The 21,991-nt window shown below is 51.1% G+C and overlaps 1 protein-coding gene across 3 annotated transcripts in view; it reads left to right on the forward strand.

The window, feature by feature from the left end:
* The window catches only part of FGF12 (fibroblast growth factor 12), a gene marked incomplete at both ends in the record, with an annotated part of 129,746 nt that overhangs the window by 22,428 nt on the left and 85,327 nt on the right, over positions 1–21,991 (forward strand). For 2 of the 3 annotated variants that reach the window (XM_084292224.1, XM_084292225.1), the window contains one exon: positions 12,844–13,042. The exons of the other annotated variant lie outside the window; for it this stretch is intronic. In XM_084292224.1, coding sequence (XP_084148350.1) covers positions 12,844–13,042 — 199 coding nt within the window. Of the gene's footprint in view, positions 1–12,843; positions 13,043–21,991 lie in introns of those variants that run through there. 3 annotated transcript variants of the gene reach the window in all.

Here is a 21,991-nt window from a genome sequence, read left to right on the forward strand (position 1 = left end):
GTGCAGACAGTCCCTGGAGCAGCGCTTGCAACTGAAGTGGTGGAGGAAAAATCACATTTGGGCTCTGGGCAGGCTGCTGCCTGAGGCTGGAGGCTCCACCAGCTCTCCGAGGGCACAGTTTATATCCCTGAGGCTATTTCTCTCCTTGAGCCACCCAGTCCAGCAGAACACCCCCTGCCCCAGCTGACACTGGATGCCCAGGGTGCCCAGCACGCAGAGCAGACATTCAGACAGGAGGGTCCTGCCTGGCATCCTCCCCATCCTGGGGTGAGCTGGTGGCAAGCGGCAGCCCTGCAGCCAGCGCCGATCGATAGCAAAGATCCGCAGGAGTGGCTTTCAAATTAGATAAGCTTTTGAGCCGCTGTCTGAATGATAGTAACGATATAAACACTTGACTGAGTACCCTCCTGTCACTGCATCCCTAACAACGCTTGCATAACATCGGTTGTGTTTTATGGGATCTTATTTTCCTGCGCTTTGTTTAATGACACCACTAAATAAAAACGCTCAATAATTGCCGTCGCTTATTTTAATTCATCAGTTAAATGAGAAAGACCATTAGGACAGATATATTTTAAGATGGAACAATTAGCAAAGGTTAAGGGGACAGTGCTCGTTTAAAAAACATATTGAGCATATATCAAATGGCTCCCTGCTCTTAGAGCCTTAAAAAGGGGCTTGGTAAAGACCAAAGCTATTGTTGCTGCAGATGAGAGGAAGGGTCTCCTGGCTTCTGGTATTGCAGGCTGTGCCTTGTCATCTTTCCACAAATGTGTGCAAAAACAAGGGGGCAGGATGAGAGTGGAGATGTGCCCACGAGTCCTCTTGGAAGTGCCTTATTCCTCTGATAGCTAGAAACCACGTCTAATTTCTAGTCTAAATTTATTCTTGGCCAGTTTCTGCCCGTTTGCTCTTGTGCCAGCATTGTCCTTCAGTTTATCTGTCCTCTGGCTGCTGTAATTTATGCCCTGTTTACATTTCCTTCTGCCTGGGCAATGAAGATCTATGAAACATGTCCATTCTACTTTAGTTTGTAGCCAGTTTCACTTTCTTAATTGCTCTGGTGCCAGGGCTTCAAGCAACACAAGGGAACATCCTTTGTTTTAAAAAGAAAAGCTTTCATTCAAGCTGTGTAACGTTACGGGCATGTTTTCTGTTTGATTGAAGGGTTATAAATGCTCAATTTTTTTCACAAAATTGAGAAGCTAGGCCAAATTTGAGCTGACAGAGTCCGTGCGAAATAGTTTAGATAAATAGCAACAGAAAGAAGACTTTTCAGACCCACTGTGGTGCCAGGGGTCAAGAAAGAAAAGCGAGAGGCGTGCATCAGTTGCTGGAGGTATAAAATAACAAGGCAGGGAGTAGCGTGTGTCTTTCTCTAGAATGATTGCCTGGTGCCCGCCTCCTCGTGCTGGCTGGTTTTTGAAGGGGAACATTGCAGCAGTCTGTCTGGCATGTCTAATTGGGGTGAGAGCTGGTGCCTGCAGCACTGGGGTGTCTCGCATGCCCCAAGTTCATGGAGCTTTGGTAGCACACAGGGCTGGGAGTAGATCCCTCAGCTCGCAGAGGGATCCCTGGAGCATCGTCAGGTCTGGAAGCCGTCTTCATGCTGTCAGTTTTGATCATCCCAGCCTGCGGTTTTTGGCTTGTGACAGTTGAGACTTGCTAGAGAATAAGCAAGGACCTGAAAGTTGTTGAAGGTAATGAAGTGTCTATGAAATATGCTCCGTCACAAGGACATGTTTGTGTTGCATATGTTCCTTTTGCTGCTCCCGTCTTTGAGCTTCTTTACCTGCATCGTTAATGAGGAGGCAGACACTGTCCTGGTAGCTCCAGATCTTCAGACTTAATTTCCTAAGTGCCTGAGGAAGTTGCTGCAGGGTTAGAGGTGTCTCTGTTGCTCAGTCACTTCACTGTCACATCTGCCTTTTTATACGAGGGCACCTTTTTTTGAACCCCACAGTTGGCAGCGTTTGAGGTGGGCTGGAGAGGTATCAGACGCGCCAGTTTCTGGAAGCACCTGCCGTAGCAGGGTGAAGAAACAATGTGCTTCTCCCAGCACTAAGAAGGGAGCACATATTTTGGACATTCTTTAAAAAACAGGAAAATCCCCAAAGCCAAGCAAATGGGAGACAAAGCCTGTGTGAGGCTTTAGAAAACAAGCCAGAGAGAGAGCAGCCTTGGAGCCAGTCTCACACCTGACTTGCTCATGCTGCTGATGGAGGCATAAGCCAACCATCCTCAAGGCTGGAATGAGCCAGCATGTTCTGCCTCAGCTCCCTTGGATGGGGAGGTTTTCCAGGGATTCAGGGCCCCTGGAGCTGCTGTAGACAGAGGCAGCAGCAGGATCCACACCTGCTGAGGAACAGGGGCCTCGGGAGTTAGGGAGCCTTATAAAAAACACGTTGTGCATCCCTGGTGGAGAGGATCTGAGTATGAAACTAGCAGTTCCCTTTCTCTGTTGCCCTGGCCCTCTTTCAACTCTGAAGGATGCTCTTTGGGCAGGAAATCCCTGCACATCTGTGTGGTTAATGGGTAGCTGGTCAGCCCTGCATGGGGTGCTGCTGATGTCAGCTGCCATATTGCCACCTGTACCCAGCCCAAAGCCATGTTCTCCTTAATTACTGAAAAAATGTCTCTTCAGAAGCCTCCCAATAATTACTCAAGCACCCACTTAAGTGGCTTTTAATTTAGACTCCCCACCCCCACACTCATACAATTTCCAATCACAAGCACAGCTAATCTTGTGGAGAAGCTTTTGCAGGAAGAAACACAAATAACTTGCCCCCTGGTTCATACCACCTTGCGTGAACTTTGGTGAGCCCACAGCATCCCAGAAGACGACATTTCCAACAGGCCAGAGCAGACGCCTTCAATCATAATGAAAGATGAAAGCTCTTGTTGTGAGTTTCCCTGAATCTGACAACACTTGGCAGCGCTACAGCACCTTTAGTTGGAGTGCTGCTGGCTGCCTTGCCAGCTCGTCACATCCCTAGAGGCTGCCCAGTGCCCTTGCTGCCCCTCCAGTGCCCACAGGCTCCTCCAAATGCCCTGGGGCCAGCCCCAAGGATGGGTCATGGTCACTGTGCTGGGTGCCATGAGGGGGGCAGCTGACAGTGCCTGGGGCGGTGGGGAAGGAGAATGGGGGAGGACGGCTGGGGAAAAGAGAGCTCCCAATTTTGCAACCCTCTTTGTGGTGTTAGAAAGGGAAACTCAGGGGTTCCTGTGCTCTCATCCCAGCTGTTTTCAAGAGGGAAAGCTTTAGGACAGGACTTTGGTGGGTAAGCAGGACCCATCGCCTGTTCGTCCATGCGTGGTAGAAGGGCATTGGTCTCTCCAGTTATTTCTGCTGTTTCATGGGGGTAGTCTCTGCACCCCAAATTCAATCAATGGCTTGTCTGTATGAGGGCTCTAACAGCCCTTTAACTGAATAATGTGTTTTGTGTTACTCAGTGGAATAAGACTAAAGAAACCCTAGCTCTTTCCCTGAAGTGAGAAAAGAAACGTACACACAGAGGGAAGACAGGCAAGCAAGAACAGATAGCCAAACAGAGAGGAGGAAAGAAATTGCACAGTATGGGAAATCCTTGCCCAAGGTGAGCTGTAGAGATGGTACAAATAAAGGAAGCAAGGGAACAGGGTCGCTTCTGCTCCAAGTACTTCTGGAGTTCAGCAGTCAGAGGGCAGAAAAGGCCAAGGATTCAATTCATGGGAGGGCGACACGTGTGAGTGCTATAGGTTGAGAGGCCGTGACGGATGGCTGTAGAAGGAGCAGCCAAACAACTGGTAATGGAGCTTTTTTTCCCTTCAAAAATGCCACTTTATCAAAACTGTGGGAGGGAGAAAGGAAATAGTAATTTAAAAAATAATAATAATCCATTGCACAGGGATTTAAAGACTTGGTTTCATGGCACTGCTCTGCCTTGTGCAGAAGCAGAGACGTGAGTCCTGGTCTTGAGGGTGGTGTGACCACCAGCTCCCCTGCAGCACTGTGCTTTCTCGTTCCTCTGGCATTTCACATTGAGCTCTGGAAGGTCTCATTTTCATTCCTTGTGGGGAACAGACATAGCTTTGAAACCTCAAGGTTTTCTGCAAAGTGGCTTTCTGTTCATATTAGTTCTGGCACTAGGCGAGTCCCAGAGGTCAGGCGGAAAGGACTATTTGTGGTTGCACAGCCTGGTCTCCTGCATTACTCGAGTCCAGACTGCACAGAGCAAGCCCAGGAAGTCCTCTGTGACAGGAATATCAATAGGGCAAGAAACTTCTAGAGAAGTGAGATCTGGATGAGAGGTTAGGAAGAGCCGTTCCTGGCTGAGGGTGGTGCAGAGCCACGTTCCCAAGGGAGCTGTGGGATTTCCACTGCTGCAGGTCCCTCAGCAGGGCTCAGACCAACCTTGTCAGCGGTGATGAAGGCGCTGCTGGCACGGTGCAGGGGTGACCTCTCCAGGGTCCTTTGTACCTTGTGTGCTATGATATCAGCTCATCTATTTTTGAAAGAGGTTGACTCTTAGGATAAAACGATAGAGAATCCATCACAACTCTTGCCATATCATTCTCTTGATGAATTACCTTTGCTATTAACAATAAATACGAGCCTTGCCTTGACTTATAGCCTCCGGATCTCATCCTGACTTTGCTGGATTGAAGAGTCCCTTGTTTTCAAAATGTTCTTACTGAGAGGTGAGAGATTTATCAGTCAGGGCCAAGTCCTCTTTGTCATTCTTTTGGATGCAGAGCGCCTCAAACATTTTCCTCCCATGGCCAGTCTTTCAGCAACAGCAAACTATCAGTGGCCACAGTATCACCAGACTGAGTACAGCAGATCAACAAGAACCAGCTGGCCACCAGACTTTGTGTCTTCTGCCTTAAGGGTGTTTGCAGAATTGGGTACAACTGGAACAGCATTTCTGCTTCTGCTCCACATTGCTCTGCTGGGGCACCCCAGGGTGGCTTGGGCTCTCTCAGCTGCAGTCCTGCAGAGAGAGCTCCTGCTCAGTCATATATCTCTCACGGCTCCCACTTCCAGAGCCACTGCCTTCTGGAAAAGTGTGCCCAGTTTTGAAGTAATACAGCCTGCACTCTTTGTCCCCAGTGGTTTGTTCTGTCTGCATTAAAATGAAACTTGTTTGAATGCACTCTGTTTCCCGGTCACTTCGGGTTCGTCCCTTCACCAGACCTGCTGCGATCATTAATTACAGCTGCATTAGTCTTTGCATCCTTGGCAAACTTAGATTTGCTTCCAGGCTATTGATATCTTTATTGTGTCTGGATTGCAATAACTGTTTGTGAGACTCAGGGGAGAGAAGATATGGGATTTCATTTTACTGGGGAGATGGAAAAGTTGATTTACTGCTGGGGAGGGAAATAAATGGCAAAACAAATAGCAAGAGGTGTGTTTTGAGGCAGGGAGGTATGTGGGGGAAGCGATGTGTTCACCTAGGTCGTCATTACGTGGCATTTTAGGACACCAGGGAATGTGGGAGTCTTCAAGCCTCGTCCTGTCTGTATGACAATTGTAATCTATTATTTACATGTAGTGCTGAGCATGCCCTTGCAGGATGTGGGAGAAATAAGCAGGTTTGGTTAAATAAGATGCAATCTGAATGCGTGTAACTTCAGAGGCATCCTGTGGGCAGGATTAATGGCCCAGCACTCCTGCTCTGCAGAGCTCGATGGCAGTGGGAGTACCAGGGTTTGTCTGAGCCGCTGCATCTCCCGTGAGCTCTCTGAGCTGCAAGGAGTCTTTGCTGAGTGTCAGAGCAGGCGGCTGCCCCTTTGAAGCACAGCTCTCCCAACGCAGCAGGATTAGAGATCCCACCTAGCTTAGGCTGTGAGACAAGCCAAGTTTGGGGTCAGGGAACTTTCCAAGGCTTCTTTCGATCTGTCAGAATCCATTACGTGCGGATAGAGAGATTTATGGGGCTGGAGAGAGTTTGTTAGTTCTCCTTGACAGCTTTGCTCCCTTCCTCCCCATCTTGGCCTATGCCAGTGCCACACACGCATTAACGAGGTTGATGCCACCAAGCCTTGACTTGCTGGGGAGCAGATGGTCCCACAGCACTGCTGGAGGAATGCAATGGGGGTTTTGTTCTCCCTCCCTTCTTTTTATCATTCTCAATCGCATCATCGGGCTGTTTTGCCTCAGCCAAGATCTAATCAGGGAGGCTCTGTTTGACTTTCAGCAAAGTCAGCTTCACAAAAACTTTGAATTGAAAGGCTTTTCCCCAACTGTTTTGAGAACAGTTTTGGTTGGAGGAGGTGTTTGGCTGCATGGTTACAAGGTGAGGAGGTTTCATGGTGTGAGCAGCTCTTCTTCCCCACAGGGAGGGGAGAAACGTGAGCAGCACCTTAGCCTTGGGCCTGAAACTGGGCCGCGGGGCCACGGTCCCCTCCCCAGCCACAGCACAGCACCTCAGGGAAGCGGGCACCTCTCACGGTGTGGAAAGTGTGGGTTGAAATGGGCTGCAGCCTGTAGGTTGTCCTCAATAGGATTCAAAGAGCACGATGGGGAAGGCTGGAGAAGTTTTCTATTCATGAAAGTGCCGCTGCCCTGCGGCCCAAGGCCTTGGCCTCTGTTCAGGCAGAGAAGAGGACTCTGTGCAATCTCAGGCTCACGACCAGGGTGGTTCTGTGGTGGTTCAGCATCTAAATCATATTCTGCATTAAGCACAAGGTGCGTGGTCTCTTCCTCTTTCTCTCGTGCTGTGAATACAGATGCAGGACCTGGGGTGAAACTTGAAGTCCCCACGCTCCTTCCCCCTGCAGCTCCTGGCAGTCTGCTGTGGCTTAGGGCTGTCAGCGGGTGGCTGCAGGTGAAAAAGTCCCCAAGGGGGCAGATGGAGGAGTTGCTGGGTGGTGCAGGGAGCCTGCTGAGGAAGAGGAGGCAGGGGGAGGAAGGAAGGGAGGCCGTGGTCTGTCCTGTCTTTCAAATGCAGCAGCTGTGGTACAGGCAAGGCAACGCTTGGGTCTTCTTCCCACAGCCTGAGGTGTGTGCCCCTAAGCCTAGAGCAGCTAGTTGCCTCTGTGTCCCTTGTGTGGGATGAGGGGCTCTGCCCTGCACAAGGTTATCTGCAAGTGCAGTTCCTATCCTTTCACTGCTCCTTGACTGCAGACCCTTCAGTGAGGCTCTCTCCCGATGTGGGAGCAGTTTCAGATGCCTCCCCTGCTGCTAATCCCTTTGAGTCCGTCTGGTGGAGACCGCCTTTGCAGCAGGATGCAGGCAGCAGAAGCACCCCTAGATGATCTCATTCCCTGCCACTTTCAGCAGGTGCTTCCAGAACCTGGGAGACAAAGAATATTCAGCTTCTTGAAGGAAAATGCACCAAGACATTTCCATTCCTAGACAGCCACAGTCGCCTTCAGTGAAGTAAACCTTTCTTGCATTCCCTGCCTCCACCTGGTGTAGGCAACAAGTCACTGAGGAGAAATAAAGCCTTCTTTGTTAAGCAGAAATCCTCTCTTAGAAAGCAAAACCATATATACGAACATATAAAACCCAAGCAGAACTATTTTCTTTCCTGGGCTCCACTTGGCTTTGCTGTGTCGCTGCTGCTTGTGGCCCAGTTTTTGCAGCAGTGGTCTCATTCTGCAATCTGCGTAACCGCTTACCTGCCACTGGCTCTAAGACACAGCCAAGCCCAACTTCTCCCCGGGCTGGAGTTGTTTCTAAAGGCACTGCGTGAGCTAATGAATACTCTCATGATGAGTTGCAAATTTGGTTTTAATTGAATCTTTGAAGCCAAAAAAAGGGGGTGAGGGGCCCATTAAATAAATTATTTTAATATAGCAGTCAGATGATGCAGGCTCTTCTGTGCTTATTAAAAGGCCTAGTCAGCTCACAACTCAGCTGTGCGAGAAAAGACCAGAAAGCCAGCCAGTTTCCCTGCTCTGCCGCTGTTTTAGGGCCAGATCTCTCTCCCAGAACAGCAGATTTTTAAGGGGCCGTGTGAATTCTTATTAGGCATCCAAACATAGATATAAAGCCATGCATTGTAAACGGAATTACCCTGAGCATAAAACAAGCAAAATACTGTAAGATCTTTTCTTTTCCTTATCAGGTTACCCAGGCATGTTTTTTCTTTTTTATAAAAAGTCCACCCACGCAGAGAGACTGGGGAATGCCAAAGCTGCATGAATTTTAATTATGCTAGACACGCAGCGAAGGGCTACCTTGTAAAGAATAAAGTTAATAAAACATGGATATGGGCTTAATTCCACTTAATAAGCAGACCTGACAAAGCACATATTTTAGATGTAATTTACCCAGTGTGGAAATTGGGTACAATTCTTAAAAGGTGGCTGCATGCAGACTTTCAAACCGAGCGGCGCTTTCCTATTGGAAGAGCTTTGTTGCTATGCTGCTCTGAAATGGTGAATTAGGCCATTCAGAATTACTGGCCAGGCATGGGTGTCATTCTTTTCCCCATTCAGCTACAGAAACGCACTTATACATTTTAAAGTAGCATTAAATTTAAATCTCTTCCTTAACTTTCGTGCATGCATTTTCAGTAGCTATGCAGAAAAAAAAAAGAGAGGGGAAAAAAAAAAAAAAAGCATACATTTCTATCTGTAGTTAGCTCCCTGTGTACAGAATTAGTAAAACAGAGATCTGTCTAATGACTGAATCTACAGAACGTAACCCATGGCTTTTGAAGGCTCTATGAAAAATAAACAGGATATTCTGTTAGCAGCCCTGCGGGAATTATTGCACTTCGCTGAGGAAAGATGCCAGTAACCTCCGTTTTGACCTAGATAGATCATTCTGTTTAGGAAGGTAAGGGAAGGCAATTCTAGATCTCTTCTCTGCTCAAGCCACCAAAGCCCTGACATTCATCTAGGTCTTCATTTTAAACCTCAGTACTGAGGAGAGAAGAGTTTATTTATCCAGTGAGCAAAACCTCAGAGATGACAGTGAAATGTTGAAATGTTTATGTTGGCCTCCTTCCACAGCCCATGCCTAATGCCTAGCCTCCTTTGAGCTCAGGGTGCAGAATTACTGGTGTTTAATAAGTGCTGGCGGTCTGCTTCTCCAGCAGCGTGGGCAGCCTGACCCTCTGCTTGCTCCTGTGTGCGGGATGGGGCCTTTCTCCACAAACTGTAGGAGTATTGGGGTCTCTCTCCACTGTGATCAAAACATGATCTTGCTTGTTCATTTTATGAATGGGCACTGTTCTCTCCTTCCCTCTTCAGAGCGCAGGCTGCGCGGCTTCCTGGGCTGGGACTGGAAGTGAGGAGGGAGCCCAGGGGAGAAGAGGCAGGGGAGAGGAACTGCCTTAATAATTACATAATACGGGATATTAATATTCTATTAGTGTTTTTATAGAGAGATAAAAGGATGTGGACAGAGAGATATATAAAAAACGATGTGCCTTAAGGAAAAATGCCCCATTGGCCCAGTTTGCTCAAACAATTCAAGCTCCACTGGCAGCAGGGAGGGACGCAGCCCCTGCCTTCGGCACTGGCTCGTGGAGCAGTGAGTGCTGCACCACCCTCAAAGCTGCTGCAGGTGGAGATGGATGGAGATGGTTGCAGCTCCGTTCACCCAACTGGAAGTTGGAGGAGAGAACTTCTGCTGGCAGGGTACAAGGCATGAGAGGCTTGTCTGTTTTGCTTGGCAGCCCACCCAAGATAACACATTTCACCTGCAAGAATGACAGTGCAGGGACATGATGAGATTGGCCTTCGGTTCTCTGGCTCGAGACCGCTCTGGGCTTGCTCCATCTTTGTGAAAGCATGGGCTGCTCAGCAAATGTTGTGAAGCTGGGGCGGGATCCAGAGTGGTGCAGAGCAGATGCGCATGCCAGTAATGTCACCAGGAGTTCATGGCGCCGTGCCTGCACTGAGAACCAAACCCTGTGGACTACTTGGCCATCTATAAATAAAGACAGACCTGTGTGTTAGCAAATGCAATACTATATTCAGTTTCACAAGCTGGACTTTAATTTAATTCCATCACTGCAGAGGCAGAGAGACCTGGGAGAAGCATTTCTTCTCAGGGTTGCAGCAGCTCTCTTTTCAGACCCACAAATCACCAGGAGAACCTGTGACCAGCTTTGTCGCTGATTAGGATCATTTTTAAGTGCAGAGCTGCTGCTTTTCGTTTGCAGCTACACGAGAAAACAAATGAGTCGCATGACAAAGTAAGTGAAACTTATCTAATACAGCAGGGGATAAAACGGCATTCTTTTACCAGAGATTTGAAGACTACAGGCAGAAAGTATCTTCGTATAGAGATGGAAAACCTCTTTCTTGGGAAGATATCAGATTTGCTCACATCCTTTGAAGATGAAGCTTTGGATAATTCACTGGCAGTTCAGGCAGTGATTCTCTGATTGCAAACAGCTTTCTTTAGGCCATGCCTGTACCTTGTACTGCAACACTCTTTGATGTCAAGTGAAATAATCCAGCAGAGAAAATTAAAATATGAAGCATTTTAGTTACAGGAAAGGGAAGAAAAATCTTTATTGATTGGGACAGTGAAATCTGCTCCAAAAAGTTGGCAGCGGTTAAAAGGAGATCAACAGCCAGACATTTATATCTCCCAAATGGTTTTGAATATCTTCCTCCCCTGTTCTCCCTGGGAGAACCCGATTCCACCTCGTGTTGGCATGCGCACGAATAAGAGTGAAAATCAGGAATTAATGCTAGAGTTTGGCTAATCTTTGTGGTCACAATGGGTGGAGGTTTCGCTTGCCTTTTTTCCCCATGTATTACAATAGTTTAGAGCTGACGTTCTTGTCGCCAAGTAGTGACACAGATTATTTTGCTGAAGTTGGTAATTCCCAGGGGGTGTCCTCAGTTGGTTTAAAGTGCCCTCTTCCACCAGATAAGTGCTTCACCCCACGGCTTCTGGTTTGGGTGTGCACCTGGGGCAGCTGAGATCCCCTCTCCGTGCTCCCCCAAGTGTCTTCCAGCTTCCAGGTGCCTTCTGCACGTAGCCGTGCTAGCTGATACTCGGACCTGAAATCTGGTGAGCCACCATCCTTGTGGCAGCCACAGCAGTCACTGGCGTGGATGACCAGGGGCTTCCGCACCTTCGGTTTAGTTCGGTGCAGCCTACAGGCTGCAGACAGGGGCTGGGGGTGCCCCGAGCAGCGCAGCTCCTGCTCCAAAGCTGCGCTCTGCCTTGGGACCCCTGGCGGCAGAGGCAGCCCCGGGGAGCCGGGGGCTGCTGCCGCTCTCCGCCTGCCCGGAGAAAGCGGGGAAAGCCGCGGAGCTGCTCGGGGCTGGGCTCTCGGGAGCCTTCGGCAGCGGCCGAGGAGATGCTGGGGGTGGCCGCACGCCGCTGGCTGCTCGGGGGAAGCCCGGCGGGGGCGGCCGGGGGGTGGGGGGCTCCCGGGGGCTGCCCGGCCGGAGGGGCAGAGGCAGCGCGGAGCTGCAGTCTGCTCGCTCTGCCTGCGAGCTTTTTTTTCTCATCCGAACCTCGATCACGTAGGATTGCGTAGAGGAGGAGGAGGAGGAGGAGGGCGAGCGGGAGCAGCTGCAATTCTCCCCCAGCCCCCGGTCGGTACCGATCCCCCCCCCCCACTCCACCTTCAGCCGCCGCGGGGCTGCGGAGCTCCCCGCCGCTTTGGCAGCGGCCCCGCTCGGCGTGGGCGTCCGGGGGGGGCTTCCCCGGCCCCTCCTTCCCCTCTCTCCTCTCCTCCCCCCGGCTCCCCCCTCCCCGTTATTCCTCGCTGCCGGACCGAAGGATGCGGGCGAGCGGCGAGCACGGCGCGGCTCCTCCTCGCCCCGCCGCCGTCGGGCGGCCCCGCGGAGCATCCTGAGCCCCGCGCGGAGCGGCAGCCGCACCCCCCGCCCTCCTTCTCCTCCTCCTCCTCTTCCTCCTCCTCCTCCTCATCGTCCTCGCATCGCTCCTCCTGCCGCTGCAGCCGGGCCCGGGGCCGCCCCGGTGCCGAGCGGCCGCAGCCCCCCGCCGGGCCGGACGATGCGGGGCGCTGGCGGCGGGGACAGCCCCGCTGCCCGGGCACAGGCGGCGAGCAGGGCCGGGGGAGCTACGCCAGCCATGGCGGTGTGAGCCCGGGCCGCCGAGCTGCGGCGATGTGAGCCCGCACCCGCCAACCGGGACGCTTTTTTTTTTTTTAAATTAATTTGATTGCATTGCCTTCTTTTTTTTTTTATTATTATATTATTATTTATTTCTACGCCGGCCTGGTGCTTCTTCTTTATTTTTATTTTTTTTTTAATTTTTCCTTTGGGGCTGCTTTTCCTTCCCCTCTCCGCCAGCGGAGTGGGGAGGGGGGAAAAAAAAAAAAAAAAAAAGAAGAGGAAGAGGAGGAGTGCGAGCAGAGATGCAGCGCGGCTCGCCCTGAGCCCGGGAGCGGAGCCGCGGCCATGTGCACGCCCGGGAGCCGCCGCGCTGGGGCCGGGGCCGGCCGCGGGCCGGGGGGGCTCTGACTTTTCCTCCCAACCCTTGGGATCCTCCGCGCCCCCCCCCCTCGCTCCCCCGATTCGGCCCCAGCTGCCTCCGACGGACCTTTGCAAGCGGGGCGGCCGCCTCCCGGATTTCCAAGGCGCGGGGGCGCTGCTTGCCCGCCCGCCTCACCCGGGGGGGCTTCGCCGCCGACCCTCCCGCAGCGGGCTTTGCGCTCTCCGGGGACAGCAACCCCATGGGCGGCGGGGTCCGGCGGCCGGCCATGGTTGTTAGCCCGGGCTCCCTGCTCCGCCTGGCCGGCTGAGCCCTCCCCGCTGCCGGGACTCGGCGCCGCAGCGCGTTAAGCGGGGCGCCCCCGGTCCCCTTTCCCCCTCCCCGGGGGCGAGGGGCGCAGCGCGCCCGGCCAGCCCCGGCGGCGCCCCCCCGGAGCGGAGCGGCTTTGGCGAGGCGCGGGGGGCCCATGAGCGGCGATGGCAGCGGCTATCGCCAGCTCGTTGATCCGGCAGAAGCGGCAGGCGAGGGAGTCCAACAGCGACCGGGTGTCCGCCTCCAAGCGCCGCTCCAGCCCCAGCAAGGACGGGCGCTCCCTCTGCGAGAGGCACGTCCTGGGGGTCTTCAGCAAAGTGCGCTTCTGCAGCGGCAGGAAAAGGCCGGTGAGGAGGAGACCGGGTGAGTACAGAGGGTCGGGGCCCTGGGGACCCGCTCCGAGGCGGGGGGCAGCCCCCGGAGCCGGCAGCTCCCGGGGTGGGGGCTCTCACCTCTCCGGCTGGGGACGGGCTCGCTCCGCGCCCAACTTTCGCCCGGGTCCTGGCGCATCTCCTCCCCGAGCCCCTGCGAGCACCCCTCCGAGCATCCCTCCGAGCATCCCTCCGCCTCTGCCCCGACTGCGAGCGCCGGGGGTCCTCCGGCAAGACAGAGCCGGTGGCTGGGTCGGGGTGGCCTCTCCCAGGACTGGATTTTTCCACCTCCCCGTAGGTGCGCTTTTTCAACAGCCTGCTCTTAATTTCTGCATAGTGACAAGGAAATCGATGAGCTGAGGATCAATTAGAATCGTGGCCATTTGATAACTAGATCCATCAAGTGCTACTTCTTGAGCGGAGTTGCATAGGGAATTTCATTAGCTCGGAAAGCTTTCCAGATGGCAGCTGCATGATTGTTGTACCTAATACTGAGCTTGTGAGGACCTAGAAATGCATTTTGGGGTCGTCTTTTCTTCCTTGCTTTCCTTTATCCTTCTGTGCGTGTGTGTGTGCGTGGTTGATCTCGGTTCCTTGTGGAGAACTTCAGCCCTGGTGTACGTGTTGCTCACATTTCCATGATGAAGTCCCACCACCACCCACAGTTTCGGTTCCGAGCGCTGCTCTGTGCTCTCAGGTGTCCTTGGTAGGCGTAAGAACTCAGTAGCTGGAAGGAGAAGGCCCTTCGTGGTTTCTCAGTGGGATTATTATTTACTTCTTCCTCTATTTTTCTGCTACTATAAACCACCGCTAAGGTAAAGAAACAAAACCAACACAGATTGGTTTGAGAAGCTGCTTCGAACAGGTACTTTTCTCAGGTGTTTGTTAGCATCGTGATTAAAAGGTGGTGATGCTTGTTTACTCATCTCTTACGGGCTGTGCCATCAGCTTGTGCAATCCTTCCATGCTTCCCCTATACATTAATATTTTGTTGATTAATCTGTTCATGAAGTCTCGTTTCCATATCTGAAGTCTTTCAGCCACGACTGCAGCAAGGTGTCAGAGCTAGCTGATGGCTGCTCTTCTGGTCTGTGGATTGAGGTATTTGACCTGCACGCAAGGGAGGAATAAAAACAGGGGGAAAGCCTCTCACCGTGGAAGGTCGCTTACTCTTGCTGTTGTCAGTAAAGAGGAAAGAAAATTATGGTGTTGCATTGCTGTCAGCATCCCTGGTGCACAGGCGGTGGGGCAGGGATTGCATTTAGCTAGCCAAATGCTTCAAGACTTGCAATGGGCTATGCTATGAAAATCAGACTCTTTTAGCAGTCTGTTTTAAAGCAATTACCAAAAGAGGCTGTAAAATATCTGAAATGTTGTGTGGCTTGACGTATTCAAAGGGAAAAAAACGCGTTGCCTTTTTTTTCCCTCATATTATGGTGAGTGGTGGCCTGCTGGGCCATCCTCTATATTAATTACCCTGTGAGTCCAGACCAAAAAATGGCTCTTGCCCAAAAAGTGGTGTCATTTTGTCTCAGGAATCACTCTTTATAGGATCAAGACTGGGACCTGGGAGTCTCGCTGATGAAATATTTTCTCGTTCCTCTCCATCTCCATTTGCTATTGAGTGATGTCTCTCAGGCCAAGGAGTGAGCAGATGGGAAGTCCAGACCTGCTTCCTAGATACCAAGGTGCTTTGTCACATTACAGTTTGAGTGACTTTTGCAGTAGGATGTGGGTGCTGAGTCTTTTTATGGGTCCTACCACAGTGCTCCCAGCTGCACGGGTCCAATTCTACTTCCCTTGGATCCACTGAATGCCTGCAAAGAATTGCTGAAATCTAAGAACTCCCTCGACTTGCATGGACTGTCTTGCTAAGGAAGGTGTTTAGTAAGTTACACACCAGAGTGTTTTAAAAAAGACTTTTTATTGACTCAGAAGAAGGATCAATGCTAGTCAGTGCTGTAAAAATAGAGCTGTTCGGTCTTCAGGCTGTCAGTCAATCACTTGTAACCAGCACTGTATTCATCTGATAAAATTTAAAATGAAGAGAAATTAATTTGCTTTAAAATGTCAACTGGCTTTTAATAAGCTATCGACAATTCCTACTTTAGTTCCCTCTATCAGCCTTTTAAGCTGAGGTTTGTTTCAGCGTTCCACCTTGCTCCTGCACTCAGGTGTGCTGCCCAGGAGGCAGCGTGCCGCCGGGTTTGCTGCTGCTCAGATTGTTTATTCAGGGAGTGTATTGTGCCGATTACTTATTCATTGCAGAGTCACTCTTGTGCATAGAAAATGACATGCAAATGAATAGGAACGGGTTTAAGGGATGTGCATACATTGTGCAGTGACCCACAACCCCAGTGATTATGTGTGCTTAATGATATGCTGGCTCAGTACTTCCGAAGAGTGAGAGGAACGTGAGAACCATGCGCGTTCACAAGGGCTAAAATCCCGTTTGGAAGTGGTACACTGCGAGGGGAGCTGTTGGTGCCTTTTGAAACGTGACCTTGCTTTACAGCTGGAGGGAGTAACCGACCAAATCCGTAGCTTTCACAAAGTGGTTTACATCTATAGTACCCAACGGGCTCTACCAAATGGAGAGCGTTCTCCCCATTTTACAGGTGGTGAAACCAAGGCACGGGGCAGTTCCCTGACACAGAGACCTAATTCCCGATGCTCCTTCCAGCACGCCACGCTTTGGGCAACCCACTGCTCATGAGATGGCGATGGAGTGGGCAGCAGCAACATGCACCACTGGAGAAATGGAATCTGGCGGGGCTCGTGTCCCCTCTGCTCTTTGCTTTTGTGGAAGTAGTGCTGGGAGCTTACATCGGTTAAATGTTTGTGATGTGCAGCTCGGTGCCCTAACCAAAACACTCCGTAAGGATGGGTGCGAGCAGAGCTGACACCCTGTGCTCCGCTTCACAGCGCGTGCAAAGAGAGGATGAAATTCTCCCGCTCCGGTACGGGAAGGGAGAGCTGGCATCTGGGAGAAGCTCAGGGTGGGCATGAGTAATCATGGGCTTTGGGAAGCTGTGGGGGAGCAGGTCCATGCAGGGACATCTTGTATAACCAAAGCTATCCACGCCTAGGGAAAACAGGCTGCAGAGGCACCTCGTTTGTCAGCCGTGCTGTAAAACCAGCACATGGATGATCTGCCTTTTTGATGGGCAAAGGCAGCTCTCTTGCGCATGATCTCCCTCTCTTTCTTATGTTCTTCCTCTCTTTTATGTGTTTGGCTCAAAGGTGCCAGGCCAAACAAGGACACTGAGTCTGATGGATGCGGCTGGAAATTTGGACACCTAGGCTTAATTCCACCATTGGGAATTAACACAGGCTGCTGGCAGCAGCGGTGCAGATGTCGAGCAAAATACGTGTGTGTTGAAGACCACTGGCACAATTATATGTATAAAGTACATCCAGAAAAGATTAAAGAATATATTTTGTTTTGACTGTGGTAACTTGATAGAGGTTCAAAGGAAATCAGTGTATGGCATGGCTTTTTGGTGCAGGCTCAAGAGATGGAGAGATTCTCTTAATCAGAGAGTGATAGATCTAAGAGCTGAATGCAGAAGACAACACAAAGGAGCCCTGTGCGGCTTCTCAGCCAACAAATGGTTGAACAAAGTAGTTGCATCCTCTTTAGGGCTGAATTAAAGCATCCGGACGTGCTTCCTCCTTGGCTCATTTGTAGTTCTGCTGCTGGAAGCCCTGGGCTGGTGGGTGCAGCCTGCTGACAAAAGCTGAGGCTGTTGCTTCATGGCTCATCTTCTGAGGGCACCCCGGGGAGCTGGGCTGGGCTTGTCCTCTCAGCACAGCCTGGCTGCAGAGCAGTTCATCGAGGAGTTTGGGAGCCTTGCAGGGGAGGGAAGCAGGCTGGGGCAGCGGGCACAGCGTCCGTGATGGGTGGCGGCAGGTCTGTCCGGGCAGAGCCCGGTGAAGGGCTGCCCTTCCTCGGGGAGGTGATGTCTGAATTCAGTCACCTTTGGGTCAGGCAGCAGCAGGCATTGCAGAGCATCGTCTCTGTCTCTTCGGGCATCGTTTCTGTAGGAGGGTTTCCAGCTCAGAATGCAGAGCTTAGAGTCAAACAGGTTTTTTCCCCCAGGAAGAAGAAGAACAGCAACAACAACCTGTTTTTTTGTTCCTTCTTTTTTTTTTTTTTCTGCTTGATATATATTTTGTGTTCCTTGAGGAGAAGGATGCTTTTCCTTAAAGAGATCTAAAGGTTTCTTCCAAACTGAAAGAAATGGCTCACGCATAGGAAAAAAAAAAAAGCAGTAACTTAAACCATGTTTTCCCTTTGCGGTATTTCTCAGTTTGAATAATACATGGCGATTTGGAATTTAAAGTATATATATGTAGATATTTTTGCAGCAGTATAAGTAAAATATGAGCAACTTTAGCTGAAGGACACAGAAGGACCTTGTTCATTCAGAGATTCATTTAAAACATTTGAGAAGTCTGTCATCTCTGTAAGCTGTTAAATTCCCCGAGTTAAATCCTGAAGCCCTTTCTGATTTCGTGTAGGGTGGAAATGATGATTGAAGCTTGTGGCAAAAGCACTTTTTTAGTTCTCCATCAAATTTGTCCTAGTCCTTGCCTGCTTTTGTAGCCGTGGATCTCAGAAGAGCTGCCATAGCTGGCAAACCTGTGGAATTTGTCCCCTCTGGTGTCCGAATTAACTCAGCAGGTAGCTGCTGCCCGCGGGATGGTTCAGGATCCCAGTGCTGCCCTACACAGTGTGTCTGAGTGTGCACCCAGCCGAGGGTGGCCCAGCACCTTCTTCTGCCTGGTGCTCTGCAGAATTTGGCATTGTCTGCCTCTGCTGTCCTGCATCCGAGGAGCTGGGGGCAATAGAAATGGCTGGAAATGCCGGCATCGCCTTGCTTGCAGAGCCCTCACCACACTAGCTGGACGAGTGTGTGTACAGCAAGTGGCCGGCCAAACGCCAGCCTGTGTTGGGGAAGGGGCACAGGCTGTGGGACACGCGTCCTCCTTGCTTGGGGCAGCCTCTCACCAGCAAGGTCCTCCTGTGCCCCATGGTGCTAATGAGTGCCAAAATAATCAGGAGTGGGGAAAAAAGGCTCCCTCCCGGTCGTGACAGCTCGGCAAATAGGCTTAATTTTCTCCGATCAAGCCCCGGGGGTGGCATCGCTCACATTCGTGACTCCCAAATGTGGGGACTGTCACGGCGTGCGTCTGCGCTCAGGTGCAGCAGGGAGGTCGGGGAGCACCCCCGGGCTCTGCGGCTCTGACATGGGGGAGGAAGAGGAGGCTGCGGGGTTATCCTGAGCACGGAGAGCTGAGCTTCCAGCCCGCCTCGCAGCACGGGCTGCAGGGCAGCGTGGCACTCAGCTACCTCTGGGCTGGGTGCTGCCGATGCCAAGGCAATCTGTGGAGGCTGTCCAAGCTGCTGGAGGGATGGGTATCTTTTCTCCCCAACGGCCTCGGGGGTAGCTGTGCTTGTGGGAGCGGTGAGAATGAGTTGCCAGCAGGGGAGGTTCCCCATTAGAGCAGTGCGAATGAATGATTCCTCCGTCGCCAGCCAAATGGAAAAGTCAGGGGGAAAAGAGGTCCACGAGCCATTATTTTTGCTCCCCACAGAACAAAAGATCCATATAAATCCTTTTATCATTGACAGATCTATCTGTTTTTTGGGGAAAAAAAAGGCTCAATTCCATTTGGAGAATTGTATACGTGCATTTTTCTTTAATTTTCAGGTATACTTTTAAACAAAATGCTGTTATGAAATTAAAAAAAAATGAAAGCTTGAGTTCCAAAAATATAAAACGAAGACAAGATTTTCTTCCTTCCTTCCTTCCTTCCTTGCTTTGCTGAATTCAGCATGAACTTAGAATAATTTCGGCAGACCAGATACTGCATATTTTAACAGATAAGAGATCTATTACAACAAAATTCAACAGCTTGACTCGGGCAGTGTGGAGCGCAGAGCTGCCCCGGGAGCTGAGCAGGCTGCAGGAATCTCACTCCTGTGAGAGACAAACGTGATAATGAGCCTCACTGTGGTGAGGAGCAAGTGCAAACCCACTTGGGCTTATCTGCTTTCCTTCTTTCCCCTTCCAAAACGTGCACACCAGGAGCTGGCAGATCGCACGGTGGCCAGGTAGGCATTTGTTCTGCCCCTCTGGCACTTGTGCTGTTAGACCTGTCCCTCCGACCGGCCAGGTGCGTATCATTGCTGGGACTTCTCTACTGCACAGTCGAAGCCAAGCTGTGATTTGTTATTATTAAAATCAAAGAAAGGGTTTTAACAAACACAACACGTGAGGGGTTGACATCCCTTTCATATTTGCAAGCTGCATGGCTTGGCAGGAGAAGGTGACCAAGAAGAGAGCAGCTCAGGGAAAGCAGCCCCTTAAATGCATGCACATCTCCGTGTTCTGCTGGCAGAAGGGCTGCACGTTTGCATTTCCTCCAGCTCCGGGTCAGCATCACTGCCGTGGCTGCGTTATCATTGTACCTTAGCCTTGGAAGTGTCCTGTGAGGAACCCTGCATCAAAATGCTTGCTCTGTACCTGGGCTGCACGCGTTGCAGTCCGTCGGGAAGCTATCTTTGTTCTCTCCTCTCCAGTTTAATAGGGGATTTGTCTCTCTTGCCTAGCTTACATGGAATTCTTTGCATTCATACATTATCCGTGAGCATGAGGCAAACTGCTGCATCCATTGTTTAACTTCTACTCTGCTCTGACACACAGCAGAATCCTGAAATAGCTGGGCCTTTCTGGAGGCTGGTTTTACTCTGCATCTGGGTTAAAAGCTGCTTTGTGCCCCGCACCCAGCGAACAACACTAGCAGGGACTCCAGGAATAAATTATTTTTAAAGGGGGATTTGTGGTTCGAGAGGAGCTGGGGTTTGGCGTGGCTTGGTGTCCCTGCAAGGAGATGCCTTAGGGCTCGTGCTGCTCCTGGGACCGCTCAGAGCTTGGAGGATGTGGAGCTGTGCCGCAGCCCCTGGCTGGGGTCAGGGTGGCAGGCAGGAATTGCAGCTCCCTTCCCAGCTGCATGTGCCTCTTTTGTACAGGGGAAAAAGGGGGGATTTTGTCCAGGTGATGCTGCCTTCAGAGCAGGCAGCAGTGTTTATGTTGGGAGAGCTTGGCTCCTTTGGTAGACCTCAGAAAAGGGGAGATGTGAGATGGCTGGATGCATCCAGGGGCTGGGTGTGAGGATGAAGATCCCAGGCTCAATACAGCCACCGTGGTGGGTGCAGCACAGAGCTGCTTCCCCATGCCCCAGCACCGTCCTGAGGCACTCCTTCCCCTCCTGCAGCATGCTCTGTGTAGAGGATGTGTGACCAGTGACCAGCTACCTGCTGTGAACGGGCAGAGCATGCACTGAGAGGCAACATAATTCTGTTACTTGCTCCTCTTTCCCAGCTGAAAGCTGATTGTGGTCAGGAAAAAAGATACATTTTTTAAAAATGTTCCTTTCTTGGGAAAAGAAAACTTGAAATATTTAAGCATTTTTGATGGAAAGGAGGGAAGAAAAGAGCCAAGCCTTGGGGTTAATCGAACGTGCTCACTTAATTGATATTTACCTAGAACGGTGCCGTTTGGTTTCCCCTCCCCTTGCTGGCTGCACAGATAGTTTCTTAGCAGTTGCCACCCATCTCGCCAGACCTGCCAAATGAATACATTCTCTTCATTCCCCAAAGCAAAACCGTTTGCAAAAGGTCAAGTTGTATGGGACTGCTGCAAGCGAAGCCAGGCTGCCAAAAGCCAGTCCACGTCTTCTGGAAAATTGAGAAACAGGGAGAAATTAGCAAGAAGGCACAGCAGTGTTGGATCCCCGGGGACCTGAGACCCTACAGGAGATGCAAGAGTTGCACACATCGGACCATCCACCCCGCCCTGGGCTGCTCCTTTCCCTGGCACGGCTCCTGTACCCAGCTCTGGGTCTGAATTGCTGGCTGCAGGCACCTCGCGTCTCAGTTATCGATCTCCAGCCGCTCGTGCATGCGTCCTCCGGGGACCAACATCATGCTCCAGTGGGGATTTCCCGTGACAGTGGCTAAAAGGGCTGGCAGAGCTCGCTGTACAGCTGCTGGTGCTCTGCTGGCTTCTCGTAGCTTGGTTGTCTGCTCTTCAGGACAGGATCTGCCTGCCGGCTGACACGCAGCATCGTCATTTACAACTCATAAACATTTATTTTGGCTTTTATTTCATTTCCTTCTGTGCCTTCTCCGCTTCCTTAAACATTTCATCTGTTAGTTTTATTTCTTCATTTTGACAAAAATACATCTCTGCTTCCCGTGAAATAAATCCTAGATTTTACAACTAGAGTCTGCTGGCAGCTCCTGAGCGATGAGGAACCCCCAGCCGAAGTTTGGGATGCTCGATCCAAGTTCCCATGTGGTGAGAGGCTCCTGGGCAGCTGGAGAAGCAGGAGCTGCAGCCAGAGACCTGTTGGACACGCAGGATTTCTTTTTTTGCTTTGTGTGTATTGTGTCATCCTCAGCACGTGCATCCCCAGGGAGCGAGCTCCGTGCTTACAGCTCTCTCCCGAGCCAGCAGCGGGGCGGGCAGTGAACTTGGCAGTCTCGCTGGGACCCTTGGGATTGCCCAACATGGGGAGCGAGGTGTCTGCAGCAAGGCACAAACCTCAGAGCACCACTCAGCAGCTCCCTATGTAAAACAGAGCTTTAGATGGAGAGAAGTGGGTGGTAGCTTTCCAAAACCACAAGCAGTTTTGGTAGGTAAATTAAATTTTTGTGCAGGTAAACAAAGCGTACTTTCACAAAGCAGAAGGAAGGAAAGAGGACTTGGCATTGCACGGCAGGCTTTGCATGGTTTTAGCATTATCTTGCTCTTTGAAGTGTAATCTTGTTTCAAGCCAGACTGTCGCAAGCAGCACATTTTCTGTATGCACATTTTGGTGTTGTGTAATATTTGCCGAAATTTAGTAACATCATAATTTTGGGTCAAAA

The sequence above is a fragment of the Netta rufina genome (genome assembly GCF_964035555.1).
Source record: "Netta rufina genome assembly, chromosome: 9".
Lineage (NCBI taxonomy): Eukaryota > Metazoa > Chordata > Aves > Anseriformes > Anatidae > Netta > Netta rufina.